The 22547-nt window shown below is 43.3% G+C and overlaps 1 protein-coding gene across 11 annotated transcripts in view; it reads left to right on the plus strand.

Moving 5' to 3' along the window:
• The first annotated feature begins 8529 nt into the window (after positions 1–8529).
• Dlg1 (discs large MAGUK scaffold protein 1) overlaps positions 8530–22547 on the plus strand; it is a 188745-nt gene continuing 174727 nt past the window's right edge. For all 11 annotated transcript variants that reach the window (XM_051149734.1, XM_051149736.1, XM_051149735.1 and 8 more), the window contains exons 1-2: positions 8530–8654; positions 9348–9479. In XM_051149734.1, the coding sequence (XP_051005691.1) occupies positions 8636–8654; positions 9348–9479 (151 nt within the window). In that variant the 5' untranslated portion in view covers positions 8530–8635. The remainder of the gene's footprint in view (positions 8655–9347; positions 9480–22547) is intronic.

A 22547-nucleotide genomic window follows, 5' to 3' on the forward strand; every position in this document is an offset into this window, starting at 1 on the left:
ATGTAGATGATGGTAATTGAACCTGGGTCCTCTGGAAAAGCAGCCAGTGCTCTTATTGCACTGAGCCATCTCTCCAGACCCAAGATGGTGTTTCGTTTTGTTTTTTAGATTTCTTTAGTTAGTTATAGTGTTTTGCCTACATGTACACTTACTTGCCAGAAGAGGGCACCAGATCTCTTTTTATAGATGGTTGTGAGCCAGGATATGGTTGCTGGGAATTGAACTCAGGACCTTTGGAATGCTCTCAGCCTCTGAGCCATCTCTCCAGCCCAACCCAAGGTGTTTTAAAGATGCACCTTTGTATTGGGGGAAACAAGCAAACAAACACCAAAATTCTAACTCATTTAATCATTGTCTATAGCCAGGTTTATTCCTTTAAGGTAAGAGGCAATGTTCCTATTTCCTGTTCCATTAAATTGTCTCTACTGTTGAGATGATTTTGAGATGTATTATAAATATACAACAGACTAGCCTATTACCTGGTTTTGTTTATTTGTTTGTGTTTTGTTTTTTGGAGAAGGGTCTCTCACTGTGTAGCCCAGACTGGCCTGAAACTCAAGAGAGATTCATCTACTTCTGCTGAGTGCTGTGTGTCTTAATTTTACCTGAGCCTCTCTGTCTCTATTCCCCCGCCCCCCACTTTTAGTTTCTCTGTCTTTCCATCCATCTCTGTTCCTCTTTAGTTTTTGTATACTACCCCCATACCTATACATATACCTTTTGGGGTTGTTTTTTTAACTTATGGAGAGGTCAAGTAGAGGCGAGGTAATAGAGATTAATGGATAAGAACAACTAAAGCTCAGGCCAGCTTTCACCAGCTAGCTGTGGCGCCCTTAAGTTTCTTTAGGCACCTTTCTTCCTTAAGTCTACCTTTCAACACTATAGGAAGTGCTCTCCCGTATAAGGGATACAGGTTAATATAGAATCCTAGGGTGTACCGTTGTATAGAGAAGCTTGGTGGGCCTCCATTTGAACAGCTTGAGTTCAATGCCTGGCCGTCCGCTGAGGAGGTGGATGGACAACCGTCCACATTTTAAAGGGAATTTAAAGTGGTTTCAACGTGCAGTTTTAAGTTCTGTTAATTCTCTGTGGTGGTTAATTATAATCATCAAACTTGACACAATCCAGAGTCACCTGAGTCATGATTCTCAGCAAGGGGCTGCCCCTCTCCTGTTGGCCTGCGGTAGCATCTGTTGAGAGTCGGATCGCCTTGGATGAAGTTCAATGTTGTGGGAAGCCCCAGCCCACCATGGGGGGTGCCTTTCCCTAGGCTGGGATCTCCGCTTTTGTAAGGGTGGAGAACACACGGAGTGCTGACCAGCAGGCCTGTGTTCATTCTCTGCTCTTGACTCTGGATGTGACTAAACCCCTTCACGTTTCTGCCTTGACTTCCCTGACATTGTAAACCTAGTAAATACTCCTTATGGGATGTCCAAATATTTTATCACAGAAAAAAAAAATTTTTTTTTCCAAAAAAAGTGAAACTAGAACATTATCCACGGGAAATGAGGCCAGTCTTGGTAACATCTAAACTGGGCAGACTGGATTCCTGGTGTAGATTAAATGGTACTGACAGCACTTTGGTATTCTGCAGGGACTGACGTTGCAAGGGCTCAGGGCTGTGGCCACAGAGTGTGCCCGTCTGCCCTGGCTGTCTGGCGTTTGCCAGGAAGGCCCTGCTGGGTGCATTTAGCATCTTTCTCACTGGCAAATTCCCACCTCCTTTTGGAGTTTTGGAGTGTTGGAGCAACCACATTAAGGAAGAACTTGGAGTGTCTATCTTTCATCCACTGGTTGAATTTCTGTCCCCAGCATAGGGGACAGCTAGACTAAGCTTGCTTAAAGACTGACAATGAGCTCCAGGAACTGTCTCTGTCCCCAGTGAAATGGCCCTACACTGAATAATGGCTTCTCTGAAATAAGGGTTTAGAGGCACATGGTTCTGGTTGCACTTTTCTTTCTAGACCTTGGTTTGTGTAAATCACTCTTAAAGTGTGCCATCAAGATATGTCTCCCAGGGCTCTCATGGTAGTCCTACCATCTGCTAAGGTGAGGCTACGTCCTACCCTCAGCCACTCCATATTGTATAAAACACCAGCTTTTCAGGCCATGAGTTACCCTAAAAGACTGCTTTTTGTTGTTTTGGTGGGGGATTTTTTTTGAGACAGGGTCTCGATATGTTTAGCCCTAACTGGTCTCAAACTCACAGAGCTCCACCTGCCTCAGCCTCTGCCATGCTGGGATTAAAGGTGTGCCCCACCCTGTCCAGCTGCATTTGAAAAGTAGGATGACTGAAGCCCTTGTATGGACCCAGAAACTACACCATCTGTCACTACCACCCGTCCATGACGTCTTCCTTGGAGTCTATAAACTGATTGGAATAACCCTAGACTGTAGGGTCCCATGGTCATATTAAAACACTACTAGGAAACCAGAGTCAAGAACTTGTCAGACAGCAGAGCATGGTGGCACACACCTTTAAACCCAGCACTCGGAGGCAGAGGCAGGCAGAGCTCTGTGAGTTTGAGGCTAGCCTGGTCTATAAAGTGAGTCCAGGCCAGGGCTGTTACACAGAGAAACCCTGTTTTGAGAAATATGGGGGGGGGGGAAGGAATGATAGCTAACACTTCAGAGGCATGGCCCCACAATAAACCATCATCTGACACCTGGTGTGAGTGTGTGGGGAGGGGAGGGAGGAAGAAGACAGGCTTCCCCTGCTCCTGGAGCTTTGGCTCAGTTCAGTTCTCTGCTGTCTAGTGGACTGCTTGCCAGTCCATCTGTTTGCCCTTTCGGACCTGACTTGTAATTTCCTGCTCCCGACTAGTACCTCGAGGCTGAACTTTGCAGCTTTGCTCCCATCCCTGAGGCTCGCAGCAGCTCCCTCCTGGGACTAGTCTGGCTCTTTATCTTATCAGCCCAGGTTCTTCCTCAGCCCACTTCCTCAGCCTTCTGAACTCAGCTGTAGCCTCTTTAACTTGCATTCATTCTGTAATCTGCATGTATGCATATGGATAAACATATACTTACTCTGTGCTACGAGACAGGAGAGCTAGTCTCAGTAACTAAAATGGGAATAGGAGTTGCAATACCACTTTAGCCAGGCTACCATTATATGACAGGCTGCATCGCCACCGAAACCGCTGGTCCTTGTGCCTTTATCATTATTCAATACATTGTGACACTGTGGAAAGTCACACACATCCATCTGCATTTTTAGCATAGCGAGCTCAAGGCACTGTGTTCACTTTCAGCATTCTTTACAATAGTCCCCTTACAAAGTAAGCGGACATAAGGCAGGACAGCCAAGGCTACACAGAGAAACCATGTTTCAAAAACAAAACAAAACAAAGAAGCAGAAAACAAAAAAAAACCCCCAAAACAAAAATTGTGTGGTCCGATTTAACCTCTGTTCGCTTATTCCTTTGTGGGTACACATGTATATGCGTATTTTTATTGAGGAGGTTGGTAAACTAACGAGGTTATACACACTGGGCCATATGCGTATCATAGGGAAGAGTTTGTGACGATAAAAGCTAATTGGAAAGCCAGGTGTGGTGGCGTACGCCTTTAATCCCAGCACTCGGGAGGCAGAGGCAGGCGGATCGCTGTGAGTTCTAGGGCAGCCTGGTCTACAAAGTGAGTCCAGGACAACCAAGGCTACACAGAGAAACCCTGTCTTGAAAAACCAAAAAAAAAAAAAAAAAAAAAAAAAAAAAAAAAAAAAAGCTAATTGGGAAAACTACGGACAGCACCGCTTTGAAGGCTCTGCTGTGGTACCCAGCTCCCACCACGCTCCCTGATACTTCATACTTCCTGTCCTCTTGGTCTCGAGTACCCGAAGGGGCTGTTGGAAGGAGACAGTAGGTCCACCTTTATGGATGGGACTTCTGCCCTCATCAAAGAGACTGAAGGGAGGCTGTTTGTCTGCTTTCCAGGAAGGAGCAGGAGAAAAAAAAAAAAAGATGCCACTTAGAGCAGCAGCTCTCAATCTGTGGGTCGCTACCCCTTTGGAGGCCGAGCTGACTCTTTCACAGGGGCCACTTATGAAACGGAGGTAGGGAAACACAGATATTTACATCATGACTCACAGCAGTAGCAAGACTACAGTTATGAAGTAGCAATGAAAATAACTATGGTGGGGGGGGCAGTCACCACAGTGTGAGGAACTGTGTTAAAGGGTCGCAGCAACAGGAAGGTTGAGAGCCACTGATTTAGAGGAACAGGTTCCTCACTGCATGTCAAACCCTCCAGGGCTGTGATAAAACTCGTTTACCAATGAGCTGGCTATGAGTAGCCAGGTCTCGTCAAAAAAAAAAGTGTTTCTTCTGAGACTAGGGCATGAGAAACACTGTGGCTTCTGCCTTGCCTTCTTGGATCACTTGTTCTAGGGGAAGTCAGACACCCAAGCAATGAGGAAGAGAGGAAACTTAGGTTGCCTGCCAACAGCCATGTGAATTAGCCATGTGGACAGAGCCTCATAGCAGAGACTGGTGGTGGACGGCGGGAATCTCAGCACTTGGGAGGTGAAGACCCAAAACGCTGTAACACGTAGGAAGCCAGCCTGGTCTTTATAAAGAGTCCCAAGCCAGCCAGGGCTACACAGTGAGCCCCTTTCTCAGCCTTCTGACAGCCTGCCAGAACATCCTTGGCCTCAGCTAAGCTTTTAGACGATCACAACGTCTTGAAGTCCTGAACCAGGGGCATCCAACTAAGGGGACGCCTGAGTCCCACAGAAGCAGTGATGGTGTTTACTGTACTTTTATGTTCTTAAGCTTCAAGAATGGAGAGGAAAGTCCCCTCATAGCCTACCTGGACCTGCCCTAGCCTCTCAAGGATGAGCACGTGCTGGGTTCACTCCTGGTTTTGAACATAGCTTTCCAATATATGTACTGGGTTAATCCAGAGGATAGCAATACGCCCTTTACCACTGCCTCTTTCTGTTTGTTTTTAGGGAAGGAGTGGGATGACATTGAGGACCAACACAAATTTTGCTTTTAGTTTTCAGGGTCTCCTGGCAAGAACTCACGGAACTTTGTCCATCTGCTATGGGGCTTTGGATCCTTCAAAGCACAGCTTAGTCTTGCTATTTCTACCTCCATTACCTTTCCTAGCAACTGAACATATATGAACACAGTGATAGCAAGGAAGGGAACAAACGTCTCTCCATCCCAAATTTTTAAGAAACTCTATCCCACAGGGACCAGAGTGGTGGCTGGTAAGAATGGTTTCTTATTGGAGCCATTACATTGGCAGCGCATCACGGAAGTCTTGACTGTAATACGAAGCCATCAGACATTTTCACTGTTAAGGAACCTTCACTCATCTGTTAAGATCCTTGTTTCTTTCTTTCTTTCTTTTCTTTTTTTTTTTTTTTTTTCCTTTTGGTTTTTCCAGACAGGGTTTCTCTTGTAGTCCTGGCTGTCCTGGAGTCTCTTTATAGACCAAGCTGGCCTCAAACCCACAGAGCTCCGCCTGTCACTGCCTCCCAAGTGAGCGCCAGGATTAAAAGCGAGTGCCACCACGCCTAGGCTAAGACCTTTTTCTTTCAGGAGCCATCCTCACTCACTGTCTGGTTCCATTTCCTCTACGCAATGTGGCTTTTATGGTTGCTCGAGAGCTCAGCATGCCTCATGCAACAAATCAAAAAATCTGCTGCCAACATGCTTGTTCAAAGTCATAGTGGAAAGAGCCCCTAGGCGGGAGCTGGGAGAGGTGAGCTGGGCGCTGTGGCCACTGATCAGCTTATATGGCCTAGGCAATGTTTTCTTTCCCTTTCTGGACCAGGTTCTCTACCTCAGACTCAAAGAGGATCTACGTGAGTTCCAAAGTCCTAAGGTTCTCTTCTCACAAGTTAAAATTCTAAGGTACAATCCAAAAGTGAAACCCAGCTGTCAGCAAACCTCCGAGTTATGGTTACTGCGCAAATTCCCTGACTTTGCCATTCGTCAAGGGCACGGACTAACTGAAAGGGGTCAGGTTTATTGAAAAAAAAACAAAAACAAAAAACGAACCCCCCTCACCTTTTTGTTTTTCTTTAATTAGAGCACAATTACTGATGGATTGATTTGGGATGTGCACCTGCATAGCGGTTAAAGGACAACTTGTTGGAGGTCCTCTCCTTTCCCTGTGTGCATCCCAGGGATGGGATTCAGGTCATGAGGCCCAGAGGCAAGAACCTTAACCATGTGAAACATCTCGCTGATCCAGCCTAATGGTTTGACACACAGAATCTCCGGATTTCTGGTTCTGCGTCAGGAACTTTTAACTACTTTGGAAAAAATTCTCCTGGGCTATGGAGCAGGGACGTCCCTGTTGCTCAGAAGCGGCTCAAAGAGCTGGGCAGCTGGAGACAGCTCCCCTTCCTCAAGCGGCGGGCTCAGTTCTAGCGCAGGGGTCCCAGGGTCCCCTAGGGACTGTTTGCTGGGCTTTGAGGTGCTTGACATTTAAACCAGATGTGAGTAGCTCAGCTTCTGGGGTAGCTACAGGTGAGGGTTTTTGTTTTTTCGAGACAGGGTTTCTCTGTGTAGCCCTGGCTGTCCTGGAACTCACTCTGTAGACCAGGCTGGCCTCAGAGATTAGCCTGCTTCTGCCTCCTGGGATTAAAGTCGTGTGCCGCCACTGCCAGGCTTTTCAGGTTTCCTTCCTTCCTTCCTTCTTTCCTTCCTTCCTTCCTTCTTTTCTGTGTGTTGGTGCTTTGCCTACATATATGTCTGTGGTTATCAGATCTTGGAGTTACAGACCCCTCCAGCCCCTGGTGAATTTCTTAAAAGGGCCGCCGTTAATATAGGTAACTCCCAGGAGCAGCACTGGGCACGGGGACACAAGCATGAACGCATGAACCAATGAATGAGAAAACGAACGAGTGAACCTATTTTCACTCTTAAACGCGCTCACACTGGGAGTTAAACCACTTAGACCTAAAAACCCTCAAACTTTTAGCAAATTAACCAGTCTCCGTTTTACATCCCATCCTTAATGAAAATGCTAATCATTTTTTTAAAAACTAGTAAAAACTGGAAGACGTTAACTACCTTTTCCTCCTCCTAATCCGTTCTTCCTCTGCTCCTTAATGTGGGTGATGGGGCAGTCTGCTCAAATTCATTTTTCCCTATTGGGGTTCCCCCGCCCCCGCCCGGGAGAGGCGTGCCAGGCACTGTTCCAGCCTTGAAGTTGGCCAGCACGTGTTCAGTGGTGTTAAGGGGTGTCTCGAGCCTGTGCCTTGGATCTAGCGCGGGCGAAGGCACTTCACTCTTCCCGCACCTCCAGCATCTCGGGTCTGGCGCGCGCTAGTCCCGAACCGCAGGGCCACCCTGGTGAGCTAGGGCGAGGTGCAGGCTGGCCGTCCCAAAGCCACTCCGGACCACCTGTAGAGCGCGTGTGTCAACTCCTTTGTCCCCAGGGCCAGTTGGACGGGAGCACCTCTAAGCCAGGCGCTTCCCTCCGGACGCCTAGGGGTCCACCCCCTCGCAGTTCTCTAGCTCGGTCCCGGCCCCCCTCCCTTTCCCAACCCCAAGGTAGCAGGGCCGGGAGCCCCGGGCTGGGAGCGAGCCGCCTCCTCACTTCTCATTGGCCGAGAGCGTCGGGGAAGCAGTCACGTGGGCGCGCGGCAGGCCAGCTCCGGGGCCGCCATCTTGGCGGAAAGTTTAGGGGGAGAGCGACTGGGGGCGCGGAAGGAGGCGAGGTTCCGGGGGTGGGGCGGCCCGGAGGCGAGCGGGCGAGCAGGACCGCGGGGCCGCGGCGAGCGGGCAGGCGGCGGCGGCGGCGGCCGAGGCGGAGAGAGAGAGAGAGAGAGCGGTGCGGGAGGGGGGGTGCGGCCGCCGACGGGAGCTCCTCCCCCGTCCCCTCACCCCCTCAGCTCAGCTCCAGGCGGGGCGGGGCGGGGTACGTGGAGCGGGGCCGGGCGGGCGGGTCGCCGCTCCGAGTCCGGCCGGAGCGCACCGGGGCGCCCGCGTTCGCCGCTCGCGGGAAGTTGGCGGTGGCGGCGGAGGCGCCGCAGGTGTGGAGGCCGCGGAGGGGTGCTTGAGCGAGCGGCGCGAGGGCGGCGCGGAGAGCGGCGGCTGTCCGGTCTGGTGTCTGCTGGAGTCGCCGGGAGGAGGCGAGCGAGGAGCCAGGCAAGCGAGAGGAAGGGGCCCCGAGCGGGGCGGCGGGGAGGGGAGCAGCCCGGGCGCGCGGCGGGGCGCTGCGCGGCGGGGCACGGGCCGGCCGGCGGCAGCAGGTGTGAGCGTGGCTGGCACGCCGCGGCGGCCGCCCCGCTCCTCCTCCTCTTCAGGTGCGCTTTGCGGAGGGGGACGCTTCGGAGAACCATCCCGAAGCCGGCTTGGCTCTGCCCTTACTCTGTTGGGGGGGGTGTGGACCGTTCCCCCCACCCCCCCCACCCCCGAGATCCAGCCTTCTGCCTTGGCTGGCATTGCTGGGGTTGGAGGCGCTTCCTTTTCACTTGGGAAAACTTTGGAAGGTGGGCAGTTCCACCAAGGTTGGAGTTTTTCCTAGTCATGAGTTTTTTTGTTTTTGGTTGCGGGGGTAAGGGGAGGGCGGTAAGCTAATGGAGCCATGATCCTGTTCTTTTCGTTCAAGTTTTCCTTCCTGTTTTGTGTCTGTTAAGGTGTTGTGCCTTCCTCCTGATAGCTGGAGAAAAATGCCGGTCCGGAAGCAAGGTGAGACTTTATTTTGGAACTGTCTTGTGGCTGTCACTTGCTGCAGCGTATGTCACAGTTGTGATTACTGCTTTTCAAAGATTTGGGTGACTTTGATGAATCAGCAGGGACTCGCCTTCATTGCTTATGGTGTCTGTGAAGCGTCTCATCATTTCAGAAGGTGGAAAACACCTAGAAGTTCACCGAACTCACTTTCCTGAATCCCTAGTGATGAGAGAAGAAATCAGTCCCCTGCCGTGTCTTTTTCAGCAGCTTTGTTGCTTCACCATTTCACTTCGTCCTTCTTATTCAACAGTCTTTCGTGAACAACTATGGGATACTAAGAATTGATGTTCAGAAGCACCTAGGCTTTGGTTATAGGAGCAGATTGTAGATAATTTGTTCTTGTCTGGGTAGGCAGTCCAAAACTAGGTTGCTATCACTTTGGTTAATTAGATGGTATTTTAATATTGGAAGATCTCATTCCACAATTAGCACAGACTGCTCACCTCCTTCCTCTACGGCGGGATAAAGTCTTTAAAATATTTGTCTTAGTAGGGGATAGGAATATGGGTATAGTAGACTTGCAGGCCCTGGGGGAAGTCTTTGGATGTCTTATAGACATGGCACATACCACCTTCCTGTAAATATGAGTGCAGATACACACAGACCCGTAATACATATGAGAACTTTTAACCGCCCTTGTCTTTTCAGATACCCAGAGAGCATTGCATCTGTTGGAAGAATATCGATCTAAACTAAGCCAGACAGAAGACAGACAGCTCAGAAGTTCCATAGAGCGGGTTATTACCATATTTCAGAGCAACCTCTTCCAGGCTTTAATAGGTGAGAGTTAAAACTTTCATGCTTGTGACCACTGGACCACTGCACGAGACGCTTCTCTCTTCCTTCAGACGTCAAGTGAGGATGTGCTTGGCTTTCTGTGTGATAGTCCTTAACTTAGAGCATCTTCAGCGAGTCTTATGTTTTCCAGTTAGGCCACTTTCCCTTCTAAAGACGTTTAATTACCAGAAAAAACTCAGCAGTATGATTATTTCTGCAGCATTTCATGTCTTAGAGTTAGCTATTAAAAGATGGACAAACCGTGGAAGTGTTTCGGGAGCATCGAAGCTGATGGCTGAATTGCTGTTGGTGTGTCTCTGTGGTTGACCTAATATTTTGCTAGACTCCTTGGAAATACACGAAGGGTTCTGTTGTGTTTAAGAACTTTCATCCCTTTAAAATACACCTCTGATGAATTTGGTATTTGCGGAATATGAATTTTAGACATGGAGAATTATCTCAGAGGTGATCTTGTCTAATAATTACCTTAGTCTACGGATAATATTGTAGCAGTCTTGTTCCTGCCTGTATCTTAAATATGAGATAGTTCATGGTTTTAAAGAATTGGACAAACAGTCCAAAGTCCTGCATTTAGTTCCTGACAGTGTCAGTGATTAAATATCAGAAAACTCATCTAGCTAGTTTAGGCTACTGTAGTAACTAACTATAGAATGTGGGTGGTAAAGTGAAACAGTGGGCTCTTACTACTTCATAAAGTAAGTAGGTCCTTTTTAAAAGTGAATTTTTTGCTTTTCACACCATCTCCAGTATGTGAAAGAAGTTGATCTGTCCCTGATGGCTTTCGTCGTGTTCTTTAGAAGTTTGCAAACCACTGGCCTAGATTATCTAGAGCTTCCAGGTTAAGAATAAGATTTTTTAAAAAAATGTATCAACTGTATAACATGTTCAAATAAGACATACACTTTCTCACATTGTGTTAATTTTCTCAGTAACTTTCCAGCAGATAGGCCTAATGTCTTTAGGTATGTTTGTGTGTGAATAGATTAATTATTGGTGTAATTTGAACACTGTTTTCAATGTGTGCCTTTTCAGATACCTTACTGCTATGTTGATGCTCTTTACTGAATTTTAGAATTAAAAATATTTATAAGAGACTTGGTAGACCTTAAAACCTTTAAAATTTAGTGTTATTACAGACTTAAACATGCATTAAAGATAGAGAGATGATGGACTGCCTTATATTTGTCACCCATATTCAGAGATGATCAGCATTTTGATGTTATAGAGGACACTTTTGTATTTGTATTTCTAAGGTATGAAGCTTAAGATCCAAATGGATCATCAAATTTGTTTTTTGGAGGGAAAAAAATAGCAAATGAGGAAGAAAAAAATAACTTTTTAGTTACTTGGTTTTCTAGATTATCATTAAACGTAAACAGTTTTATTTAATAGGGATACTTTAGAAAAACCAGTATGGTTTGTATGTATCATTTACATATGAATGCATATGTAGACTGTAGTCTTATATGGGAAAGCTGCAACTTAAGAAAACTGAGTGGTTACTAAAATATAGAATCGGCCCTTTCTGTACTGTGGTTGGACGTGCTATGTTTTGAGGCAGTGATTGCATATTCTTCCATTGTGATCATCTGCTTAAGTTTGTGCTAGAGAATTTTATTTGTCTTTATACTTTTGTTAGCTATCAACGTACTTTGTTTTGGGGACTTACTTGCATTTTAATGTATCATAGTTATGTTAGTTATGTACTGTCGGATTTTAGTAGAACAAAAGTAACAGCTTTTAGGCATTTTGAAATAGATTTGGTAGTGGTTTTTTGTGTGTGTGTGTATTATAATTGAGTAGATGATATGACTGTACTAACCATTCATTCTTTGGCACACATTATAATTTTAGCACTTGTAGCTGAGGCAGAAGGATCAAGAATCCCAGGCCAACCTAGACTAAACAAACAAACAAAAAATCACCACAAAACATTTGTCAGGCTGGCTTCTCATTTTGAAACTTTTTAAGCTGTTAAGATTTTTAAATTTACACTTTAACCATTGTTTTTGAAAAGGTATTGCAATGTGCTTTGCAGCTGTTAAATTGCCCTGTGTTAAAAAGCAGTCCAAACGCCGGGCGTGGTGACGCATGCCTTTAATCCCAGCACTCGGGAGGCAGAGGCAGGTGGATCGCTGTGAGTTCGAGGCCAGCCTGGTCTACAAAGCAAGTCTAGGACAGCCAAGGCTACACAGAGAAACCCTGTCCTGAAAAATAAACAAACAAATAAATAAATAAATGGCAGTCCATTTTTCCAAGTTTATACTGAAAATTTACGTATTGACTTCTTTCAGCAGTAGCACTTCTTATTTTCTAAGCTGCTGCACGTAAATGGATATCTAGATTTAAAGGAGACAGGTTTCAGTGACCAGAGCCAACGAAAAGTCACTTGAGTTTCAACTAAGTTTTTCCTTTCTTTTTTTGAAGACAAGGTCTCACTATGTAACCTTGGCTGGCCTAGGACTCCATATGTAGATAAGACTGGCCTGGGACTCATAGAGATCCACCTGCCTCTGTGTCCTGAGTGCTGGGATTAAAGGTATGTGCCATCATGCCTGGCTTGAGCTAAGTTGTTTCTTCAGAGTCAAATATTTACATTTATATCAACAAGATACATTATTGCACAATTGTTTAGAATTTAATTCCAAACATATCTGGTGATTATTTTTGTGTAAAAGGAAAGTAATATCCTTTTGTCATTCATTCAGGAAGTCTTTGTAAATGTAGTATGTTTTATTTTATATTCCTGTATATGGTATTACAAATGAAAGTTAAATAGACTTAACATGGTTTGATTACATCAGAACCCAGTGATTTCAGGTCATTTTACGGTGTCTAGGATTCTGAGTGGCTCCAGGAATCTGGAGATTTCATACCAATCTACTCCTGTAACAGTTTTTGCTTTTTTCTTTTTGAGACAGGGCTTCTCTGTGTAGCTTTGGCTGTCTTGGACTCACTTCGTAAACCAGGCTGGCCTCAAACTCCGCGATCTGCCTGCCTTTGCTTCCCAAGTGCTGGGACTGCTGGTGTGGGCCACTGTGCCTGATGTATCTGTCTTCTTAACATACCCCTTTCCTTGTGCATAGGATTCTGGTTTCAAGATCTGTCTCTAGAGCCTTGGGTAGATTTACTCATGTGACTTGCATGTTATTTTATTGGTGTGCTTTTATCTATAATAAAGCCAGGGATTAAGCCCATGCTAAATACGCATTTTTCTATTGGGCTGCAGTCCCAGTGCCATAATTTTTAAACTTTTGCTTTGTTTTGTTTTTTAGGGTGTTTGTTTGCTTTGAGACTGGGTTTCTTTGTGTAACTGGACTCACTTTGTAGACCAGGTTGGCCTTGAGCTCACAGAGATTCGCCTGCTTCTGCCTCCCAAGTGCTGTGATTAAAGCCTGTGCCATCACCTCCAGGCTTTTTACTTATTTTTAACTTTTTCATGTTTATAGTTCATACTCCCCACTGTTTCCTCTCCAACTTTGCCTGGGGCATCTTAACTTTGCTGTTGATGTTAGTTTTTTTGTTTTTGTTTTTTAATAATTCATTGAGTCCAATTAGTACTGCTTATATGTGCACAGGCATCTGCCAGTGGCCATACAGACTGAGAACGTGATTCTCCCCCAGCAGCCATTCCCTGCCAGTGGCTTCTCAGCTAGCTGTGGAGTCTTGAACTCCTAACCCATGCACACTGGAGGTTCTGTTGGCTTGATCTTGTGCAGACAGCAAGAGCTGCCATGAGTTGATGAGTACCCTGGCCACACCATGTTCAGAAGACAGCATCTGGCAGTACTCCCCCCTCTTCTTGTCTTCTCCCTCTTCTACAGTGGTCCTGAGCCTTGGTGGGGAGGGACCTGTTGATAGAGATGTCCTGTTTAGGTCTGAGCAGTCATAGTTACTTACTGGGACAGTTTTGGTCAGTTAAAAACTCGCATTAACTACTGTCCACCGTAATAAGAAACCTCTGGCCAAGGATAAGACTACACAGAGGGGCCAGGGAAGCCGTGTGAGAGGCTGCAGTGAGCCTTATTTAGACATTAAAGTGTAATGTGTATATTTGAGAGGGAGGGAGGAAGGGAGGGAGGAAGAGAGAGAGAGAGAGAGATAATAAAATAGAACTATAGTGAAGCAATTAGTGTATCATCTTGCATACTTTTACTTTTAGTCAGAAACAGCTTAAATCTGCTTAATCTAACAAAAAATCCCCAATACTGTCCAATTTTAACGGCTTTAGTCCTCTCATGCTGAACATTAGAATCCTAAATTTGTTCATCAGCTGTACATACCCCACATATTTTAAGCTTTCCCCTAGGTCTTCCTCACCCACAGGTTTGTCCTCACTCTCCATATTTGAGCTTTACACTCTTCCACATGCACGGGAAGCCAGGCAGTGTTTTTTTGTTTTTTGTTTTTTGTTTTAATTTTTTAAAATTAATTTATTCTTGTTACATCTCAATGTTTATCCCATCCCTTGTGTCCTCCCATTCTTCCCCCCACCCCCCCATTTTCCCATTACTCCCCTCCCCTATGACTGTTCCTGAGGGGGATTACCTTCCCCTGTATATGCTCATAGGGTATCAAGTCTCTTCTTGGTAGCCTGCTGTCCTTCCTCTGAGTGCCACCAGGTCTCCCCCTCCAGGGGACATGGTCAAATGTGAGGCACCAGAGTACGTGAGAAAGTCATATCCCACTCTCCACTCAACTGGAGAATGTCCTGTCCATTGGCTAGATCTGGGTAGGGGTTTAAAGTTTACGGCCTGTATTGTCCTTGGCTGGTGCCTTAGTTTGAGCGGGACCCCCAGGCAGTGTATTTTATGTGCCCAGCTTATTTTATTTAGGTCTCTAGGTCTCCATTCATGTTGTGATAGATGAAACTTTTTGTTAAAGAATGAATTTGTGAAACAACATCGACAAACAAAAAAAGAACGAATTTGTGTGTATGAATTTATATGTATGTATAAACCCGGCACATTTGTAAAGCATTTGGTCCATTCATGGACATTGAAATTATTTCTGTGTTTTATGAGTGACTCTGCTGGGAACATGGGTGTGCAGATATCCTTACAAGGTGGTGATTTTATGTACTTTGGATGTACCTGTCCCCAAAAGTGGGATTTCTGGGTTGTGTTTTTAATTTCTTTGGGAAACTAATACTGTGGTTCATAATGGCTTCTTCACAGATGTAAATTCCCACGAGGAGTGTAGCCGCTTCCCCTTTTGTTCTTGCCACCATGTGTTACCTCTAGTATTGTGATGATGGGCATCCTGAAAGTGTGAGATGCTCTCACTACGGCTTCAATGATTTTGCGCTTTCTTTCATCCCCTTCATCATTTTTATGTCTATAGGAAGAAAATGCATATTTAGATTTTTTTTTTTTGGTTTTCCAAGACAGAGTCTGTGTTAGCCTTGGCTGTCCTGGACTCGCTTTGTAGACCAGGCTGGCCTGGAACTCACAGAAATCACCTGCCTCTGCCTCCCAGGTGCTGGGATTAAAGGCGTGTGCCACCAGGCCCAGCTGTTTAGATCTTTTGATAACTTTTTTTGGTTTTCTGAGGCAGGATTTTTCTGTGTAGCCCTGGCTGCGCTGGACTCACTTTGTAGACCAGGCTGGCCTCAAACTCAGAGATTCCCCTGCCTCTGCCTCCCGAGTGCTGGGATTACAGGTGTGCACCACCATGCCTTTTGATTTATTGAAGCTTTTTTGTTTTGTTTTCATGGCCAAGACCTCATATAACCCATGAAAACTGCATTGCTGAGGATGATATAAAAAGCAGTAACAGCTACATTTCAAATATTTTATGTAGTCCTCAATCCTATGAGGCATATTCAACAATGAGGTGGTTATACCAGTTTATAGATTAGAAGTCTGCTATGGTACTAAGATACAGCTAGTTTTACCCATGGACCCTCAAGTACTAACTTTTGTAGTGTAAAATTAAATTCTAATTTGAATCCAGAACCTCTTCTACTTCATAAATTAAAATACTCCTTACTATTATGTTCACTGTCATTACATTAAATGCAGTAATAACAAGTTGAAGACATGCTGGTCTGTAGGGTTGTTTTGTATCATTTTCAAGGAGAATGTTTATAATGAATCAATTTTGTAATCAGGATTTGAGGACTTAGCACTCTCTGTAGGTAAAATGTCAAAATTGTGGTTTTTCATAAGTGAGGTTACATTTTAGCATGTTACTAACTTGTATTTGTAAGTGTGTATGGTAGGTTTGAACAGGAAAATAAATAGGATATGGATTAGGCTGGAATTAAGAGAATTTTATTAACTTTTCCTGTAGTGGTTCTGATTTAATTAGGCTGAGTTATTTACTTGCTTACTCCAGTGCTGCAACATTGTTCTGATTTCGCTGGATCTGGTTGAGTTTTCCTTTGAACCTTAGAATAACAGAACTGTGCAAGCATCTGTAGCTGCTTGAAAACCATCTCATCTATGGAGGATGGAACTTCACCTCTGTGCAGGGTAGAGACTGGGATTGGCCGTTACTTTTAGTTGTCACAACTCTAATCTGGAGCTCTTTCTCTAGCCTTTCTTTATACCTTTTATGATTTCTCCTTGTGTCTCTGTCCTTCTGAGTAAGGGGGGGCCGGGGAGGGGCAGACAGACAGGCAGACACTAAGCAAGCATTCTACGTCTGTGTGAGATTTATCCATGGCCCTTTGAAAGCCTTTTTTATTTTTCTATTTCTATTTTAGACAGAGTCTTGCTATGTTGATCAGGATGGCCCCTGACCTTGCTCTGTGGCCTAAGCAGACCCTGAACTTGAAGTCTTCCTGCCACCATATCCCAAGGAGCTCCAACATTGACATTTTTGAGTAATACAACTTCCCTTTTGACACCTTTAAAAAGAGATTTACTTTTATTTTATAGGTAGTAGTGTTTTGCCTGGATATATGTATGCATTTATACCACGTGCAGTGGTACCCATGGAGGCGAGAAGAGGGCATTCGATCCCCTGGGACTGGAGTTACAGACAGTTATGAGCTGCCCTGTGAGCCCTGAGAACTGAACTTGGGTTCTCTGGAAGGAAAGCCAGCGCTGCTAACTGCTGAGCTGTCTCTCCAGCTCCTGCTCTTAAGCTTTTCTATGTTTTTCATTTGGGACTTATCTGATGTTTGTTTATAATTACATTCAGATTTTGTATTCATGGCTTAGGATTCTGTAAATCCAGAAGCATGCAGAGTCGTCTTCTCTTCCTTGGTTGTATTCATTTTGATGACCTAATTATATGTTGTCTGATTTCCCTTCTTTCTAGTAACCTTTCCCCTTACACTTATAAGCATGTGTGGGCCATCTATGTGTCTTACTCTTGAGCAGAATCATGAGTGACGCTTGTTTGAAGTGCTTGTTATGGCGGCTGTTGGAAAGCGACAGTTAGCTAATAGCAGCATTCCTCTGCATTTCCCAGTTAACACTCGGCATTTTACTGTAATCAGAAGCCCTTTCTGTTGTCTGTCATGAACTTTGCAGATCTTTGTTTCTTTTAGTGGTTATCTTTTTTTATCTGTTTTTTGGTTTTCCGAGACAGGGTTTCTCTGTGTAGCCTTGGCTGGCCTGGATTTGCTTTGTAGACCAGGCTGGCCTCTAATTCACAGAGATTCCCCTGCCTCTCAGAGCGCTGGGATTAGGTGCATGCCTTGTAGTCCCTTGTTTCTATGGCGTGTCTTGGTTCTTTAGCACTGTACTGATTTTTTGCGTACGGTGGTGCATTGGGTCCCCCATGTGATTACCACTGTAATCACTGGAATGTTCATGTGGTAGTCAAAGGATTTCTAAAATATGGAGATAACTTATTTTTATGTACTAGTTTGACATCTACCATGTTTCCAATGTGTGGAATATAAAGTGGCTATAATCCTGAAATTTTGTAGGGTATTGTATTTCTTTTCCTTGGGGATCTAAGTGGCTTTTACAGTGTACCTTGGTTCAGAGTAAGCTGAGTGTCTTTGACTCTGCTAGATGAACTGATCGATGCTTTTCCTTCAGCAATGGCAGATTGTATTGCACTGCTGTGCTGCTCTGTAGTAGTGTTCCCTGTAGCCCTCCAAATGGAATCTAATATAAGGATAGTACTTAGCCCACTTAAAACATTTAAGTCAGACAACTGTAGTTTTTGTAAAGTACAAGTAAATGTTATTTTGTGTATCTGTACAAATACTTTGATTTTGTAAACCGTCTTACACAAAACAGTAAAACTGTTTCCTCTGTGAGAACTGATTAAAGTTGGCATGTAAGGACAAACTGGAGAGCTGGCTCAGAGGGTAAGAGCACATCAGCCTCTCACAGACACCTGTGCCTCCACTTCCAGCACTCATGTGCACATGCTACATTTTCATACTCTCACTCAGATGCACACACACTCAAAAATAGAATAACTCTTAACAATTTTAGAATTATATAAAGTGAAAAATCATATCTAGTTAAAATAATCCCGGAAAATCTTTCAGAAATTTAGTACTATTGCTTATTGACTATAACATAGTTTGCTTTTTCTCTACTGACATGTTTCAGTTTCTTTAGTTGAATACCAGATGAAAGAATTGGCTTGTTTAAGTGACTTGTTCTAAAGAGGCCCCCTCTACATAGTGCGGTACAACAAGAAGCTCACACTGTAAGTGGCGCCTGAAAACTGAGACTGTTGCTGCCTTATCTTGTGTGGTATGTGATAGCCATATACTTGGGAGGCTGACAGGGAGAGCTGCTTTGTGTGTGTTGGTTACTGCAGTTGAGTTTGTGTAAATGTGTAACTTCTCTGCATCATACATAATTGTTTTTATTTTCCCAAAATGTATTGACAGACTTCTTTCCATGCTAGATTTTTATCATTTTAAATGACTGTTTATATAACTAGATTGTTTTCTATTAATGGCTTTCCAGGAACTAGTTTTTTAATTGAATTTTTTACATGAATTGATAAACATTGCATTCATGGGCATACAAGTGTGCGCATCCATCCATACACATGTGGGTTGTTGTTTTGCATTCTTTATTGTACGCGTAGGATAAATTGTCAGAAGTTAATTACTAGGCTAAAGGGGCATACATTTTAAGGCTTTCCTTGTAGTTTGCAAAATACTCTTGCTAATGTTATATTGATGCCATATTTTAGGCAGTATTTAGAAGAATGACTAGTTTACTTTAATGTAGAGTGTTATATATCTTTTAATATTATCTCTTCTTGTTTGTGGAATGTTCTTTGAGTTAGTTTGATTATTTTAATTTCTGAATTCCCCATTTATGTCATTGTACCCATTCTTTTTTGCCTTTATATAATTAACATTGGGCATATTAACCCTGTCTGGCATGTAAATCACAAATAACTACTCTTGTTTGTTATGTATTTTTAAACTTGGATTTTAAAAATTCATGTTTGTTTATGGTTAGATTTATCAGTAGATAGGTATTTTCTGCTTATGGTATCATGCCCGGAAAGGCTGCCCTTGATAGTCTAGTCCCCAAGATTATTATCCTAATCTGTCTCCAGTGTTTATGGAACCATTCACCTACATTCAGGACTTTAAAAATTTTAACTTGTGTGTATGTTTAATCACTAGCAGCATGTACGTACATTTATGTACAACATACACATATATGCACTAAAAAGGTGTGTTTTAATGTTTGATGGCTATGGTTTAAGATGCTGTAGCAGCTGGCCATGGTAGTGCACACCTGTAATCCCAGCATTCTGGGAGGCAGAGGCAGGCGGATCTCTGTGAGTTGGAAGCCAGCCTGGTCTACAAAGCAAGTCCAGGACAGCCATGGCTACACAGAGAAGCCCTGTCTCAAAAAACAAATACAAAACAAAAAGGTGGAATAGTACCTTAATTACATATTTAAACCTCTATCACTAAACATATATTCAAATTGTGAAAAATGAAAGCAATAGGAGAGTAATCTGAAGTTGTCTGAGCAAAATAAGGGTATATCACCAGAAGCAAATTGACGATTAAATTGACCATGTTGATTTTTTTCTCAGTCCTGATTTATTCATGTGTTTCAATATTCAGTGTCAATAATAAGGACTGCTCATACTTTTATATATCAATACTGTGAAAACAATGTAACTATAGAAAAGTAAATTATAATTAACACTGCAAAGTTATATCTCTCAGTACAGTTTTATCAGAAATTACCACATTTACCACCCACTGTAAAAAAAAAATAGTCTTTCAGCTTTACTTTGAAAGTATAATTGAGTATAGTGGTAAAAAATGATTGATAACCTAATAGATTAGGAATAATTACAAACTTCCATGAAAGTGCTGCAGACAGCTCATGTAGATATGTATAACAGATATAATTAAAACAATTGACTATTTTTACTTCCTAATCTGCTCCTGTGAAAATGGTGGTGAATTAGTAGAAAAAAACTATAGAAGGAAATACAGGAGTGCTAAAATATGTCTGAAATGAAACTCCTTGCTTAGACGAATCACAGTTGAGAGCCTTGCTGGAGTCACTGGCAATCTGTTTTATCACAGTGCAGTTCCATTTTTCTATTCATAGTCTCAAAAGTGCTCTCCTTGATTTTAGACTCAACTGGAACCCTGCACATGTAGTTTCTAAACAAAAATCCAAATCAGAAGGTCATAAAAAGTTTGTACATATGCATGAAAGAGATGAAATTTAAATACATTGAGTTAGTCCTAAGAATCAGAAGAATTATTCATATCTGTTTAAAAAAAAAAAAAACATTTTTATGGGGCAGAGAGATGGCTCGGTGGGTAAAGGTGCTTGTAGCACAAGCCTGATGCCCTGAGTTCAGTCCTCAAAAGAGAGGAGAACTGACTCTGAAAGTTGTTCACTGACTTCCACGTGTGCCTCTGGTACACCTGTGCCTACACTCATATATACACATTACATACAAACAAAATAAAAATTTAGAAAATCTTTGGAAAACAAGTCACTTACTTGAGAAATCTTTATGTAAAAGAAATACATTGCTTTTATTACTTTCTTAGTTGGCTGACACTGGAAGAGGAAGTGTAGCATTCCAGAAGTACCCTCAAAGGTGGAGATATGAGGCCGGAGTGGACATTTTCAAATAGGCAAAGAAACTTCACAGTTTTGGGTGATGACCTACATGACCTACATCATCCTAAACAGAAACACCTGAACAAAGGCTAGTACTAACTCAGGCTCAAAATAAAAAGTCTAGACATAGATCTAAGACTGTGTAATAATTCATATAACGTAGAAGGAATTCCTAATCTATGAAAAGGCATTTTATTTGGTGGAAAAATACTGTGACTGGAAAGTCACAACCAGTAAGAAAATATTTGTGAAACATTTACCTGACAAAGGTGTGGCACTCAAGTACACAAAAACCATATAAGATTTGGCAGTAAGAAAAAAAATCCACTAAAAGTGAGCAGAAGATGCAAATACCTCACTAAAGTAGTCAGAAGTACCAAGTAAATATATCAGAAGATATCTAATTTAAAGTACCACAGGGAAACCGGGCGTGGCGGCTCACACCTGTAATCCCAGCACTCGGGAGGCAGAGGCAGGCAGATCACTGTGAGTTCGAGGCCAGCCTGGTCTACAAAGTGAGTCTAGGACAGCCACAGCTATACAGAGAAACCCTGTCTCGAAAAACCAAACCAAACCAAACCAAAACCAAAACCTAAAAACAAAATAAAGTACCATAGGGCACTGCCAAAGAAAATGACTACACTGAGTCAGTAGAATAAAAGTTCAAGCCAGTGTGGCTATACGAGTGAGCTTACACCATCCTGGAATACAGACCAAAATCCTGTTTAAATCCAAACAAACAGAAGTGTAAGTAGTGCCACATGCTTTTTAAAATGCTTAAAATCCGAAACACGGATACAGCTTAATGATGGCAAGGCCGGGAATAGCACACGCCATTTATGGGCATATGGGATGACAGCCACATCAGAGGGTTATTCAGGCAGTTTCTTAATAATTATTCACACGTTACCCAGCAGTTACTTATGCTCCTGGGTATGTACCCAGACAAGTGGAAACATGTCCACTACAGCCCTGCCCCTGGCCTGCTGTCCTTGTCTTCTGTCCACCATAGTGTAAATAGTGTCTGCCACACACTCCTGTGCCTGTTGTTGTTCTGTAACAGGCCTAGAAATACAACCAGTTGACCATGGACTGAACGTCTTGGAAACCATGAGCCAAAATACAAAATATTCTTTCTTCAAAACAAAACAATACACAGTAAAAACAAGGTGTTGGGGACACAGCTTAGAAGATACCAAAACATCCTGTGTATAGCAGCTTTATTAATAATTAGTAAAAGTTTGAGTGTCTTAAGATGTTTTTGACTAGGTGAGGAGATGAACAAGGTGTGGTAGAGCCATACAGTATGGAGTATTAAAAAGACAGGCAACTTAAACATGTACTGCAAAGGAAAATAAGCCAGTCTTTTTGGAATAAATTCTTAGAACTGAGTTACTTGGTTTAAAAAAAAAAAAAAAAAAAAAAGGAGGTATGCATTTAAGGCTTTTGTTACAAAGTGTTTCTATGAATGTTATATCAATGTAATTTATAAGGTAATATATGGACGACCCAAAAACAATAAAGAGAGCAAAAAAATCTGTAGTTTCCAGACTGTGGGAAGTACGAGCACACAGATTTTTAAGGCAGTGAAACTATTCTGTTTGGTATCACGGAGATGGAGTACTGTGTCAAAACAGCAGGTGTCCGCATTAAATCAGGGTGGATGCTAATGTACAGTGTGATCTTCAGGCAATGGCAGGGAATTAATAGCTTGTCAGCTTTAATAAATGCAACATACTGCCAGTGTGGGGGTGGTGCACGCCTGCAATCCCAGCACTCGGAGAGGCTGAGGCAGGAGGATATCTGTGAGGCCAGCTTGGTCTACAAAGCAAGTCCAGGACAGCCAGGACTACACAGAAAAATCCTGTCTCAAAAAGCCAAACCAAACCAAATGCAACATACTAACATAAGATGTTAATAATAGGGGAGGAAAGTACTTTCTACTCAATCTTTCTCTAACTATATTTTCCCCTTGTAAACCTAAGTTTACTAATTCTAAAAA

Source organism: Acomys russatus, chromosome 8 (assembly GCF_903995435.1).
Source record: "Acomys russatus chromosome 8, mAcoRus1.1, whole genome shotgun sequence".
Classification (NCBI taxonomy): Eukaryota; Metazoa; Chordata; class Mammalia; order Rodentia; family Muridae; genus Acomys; species Acomys russatus.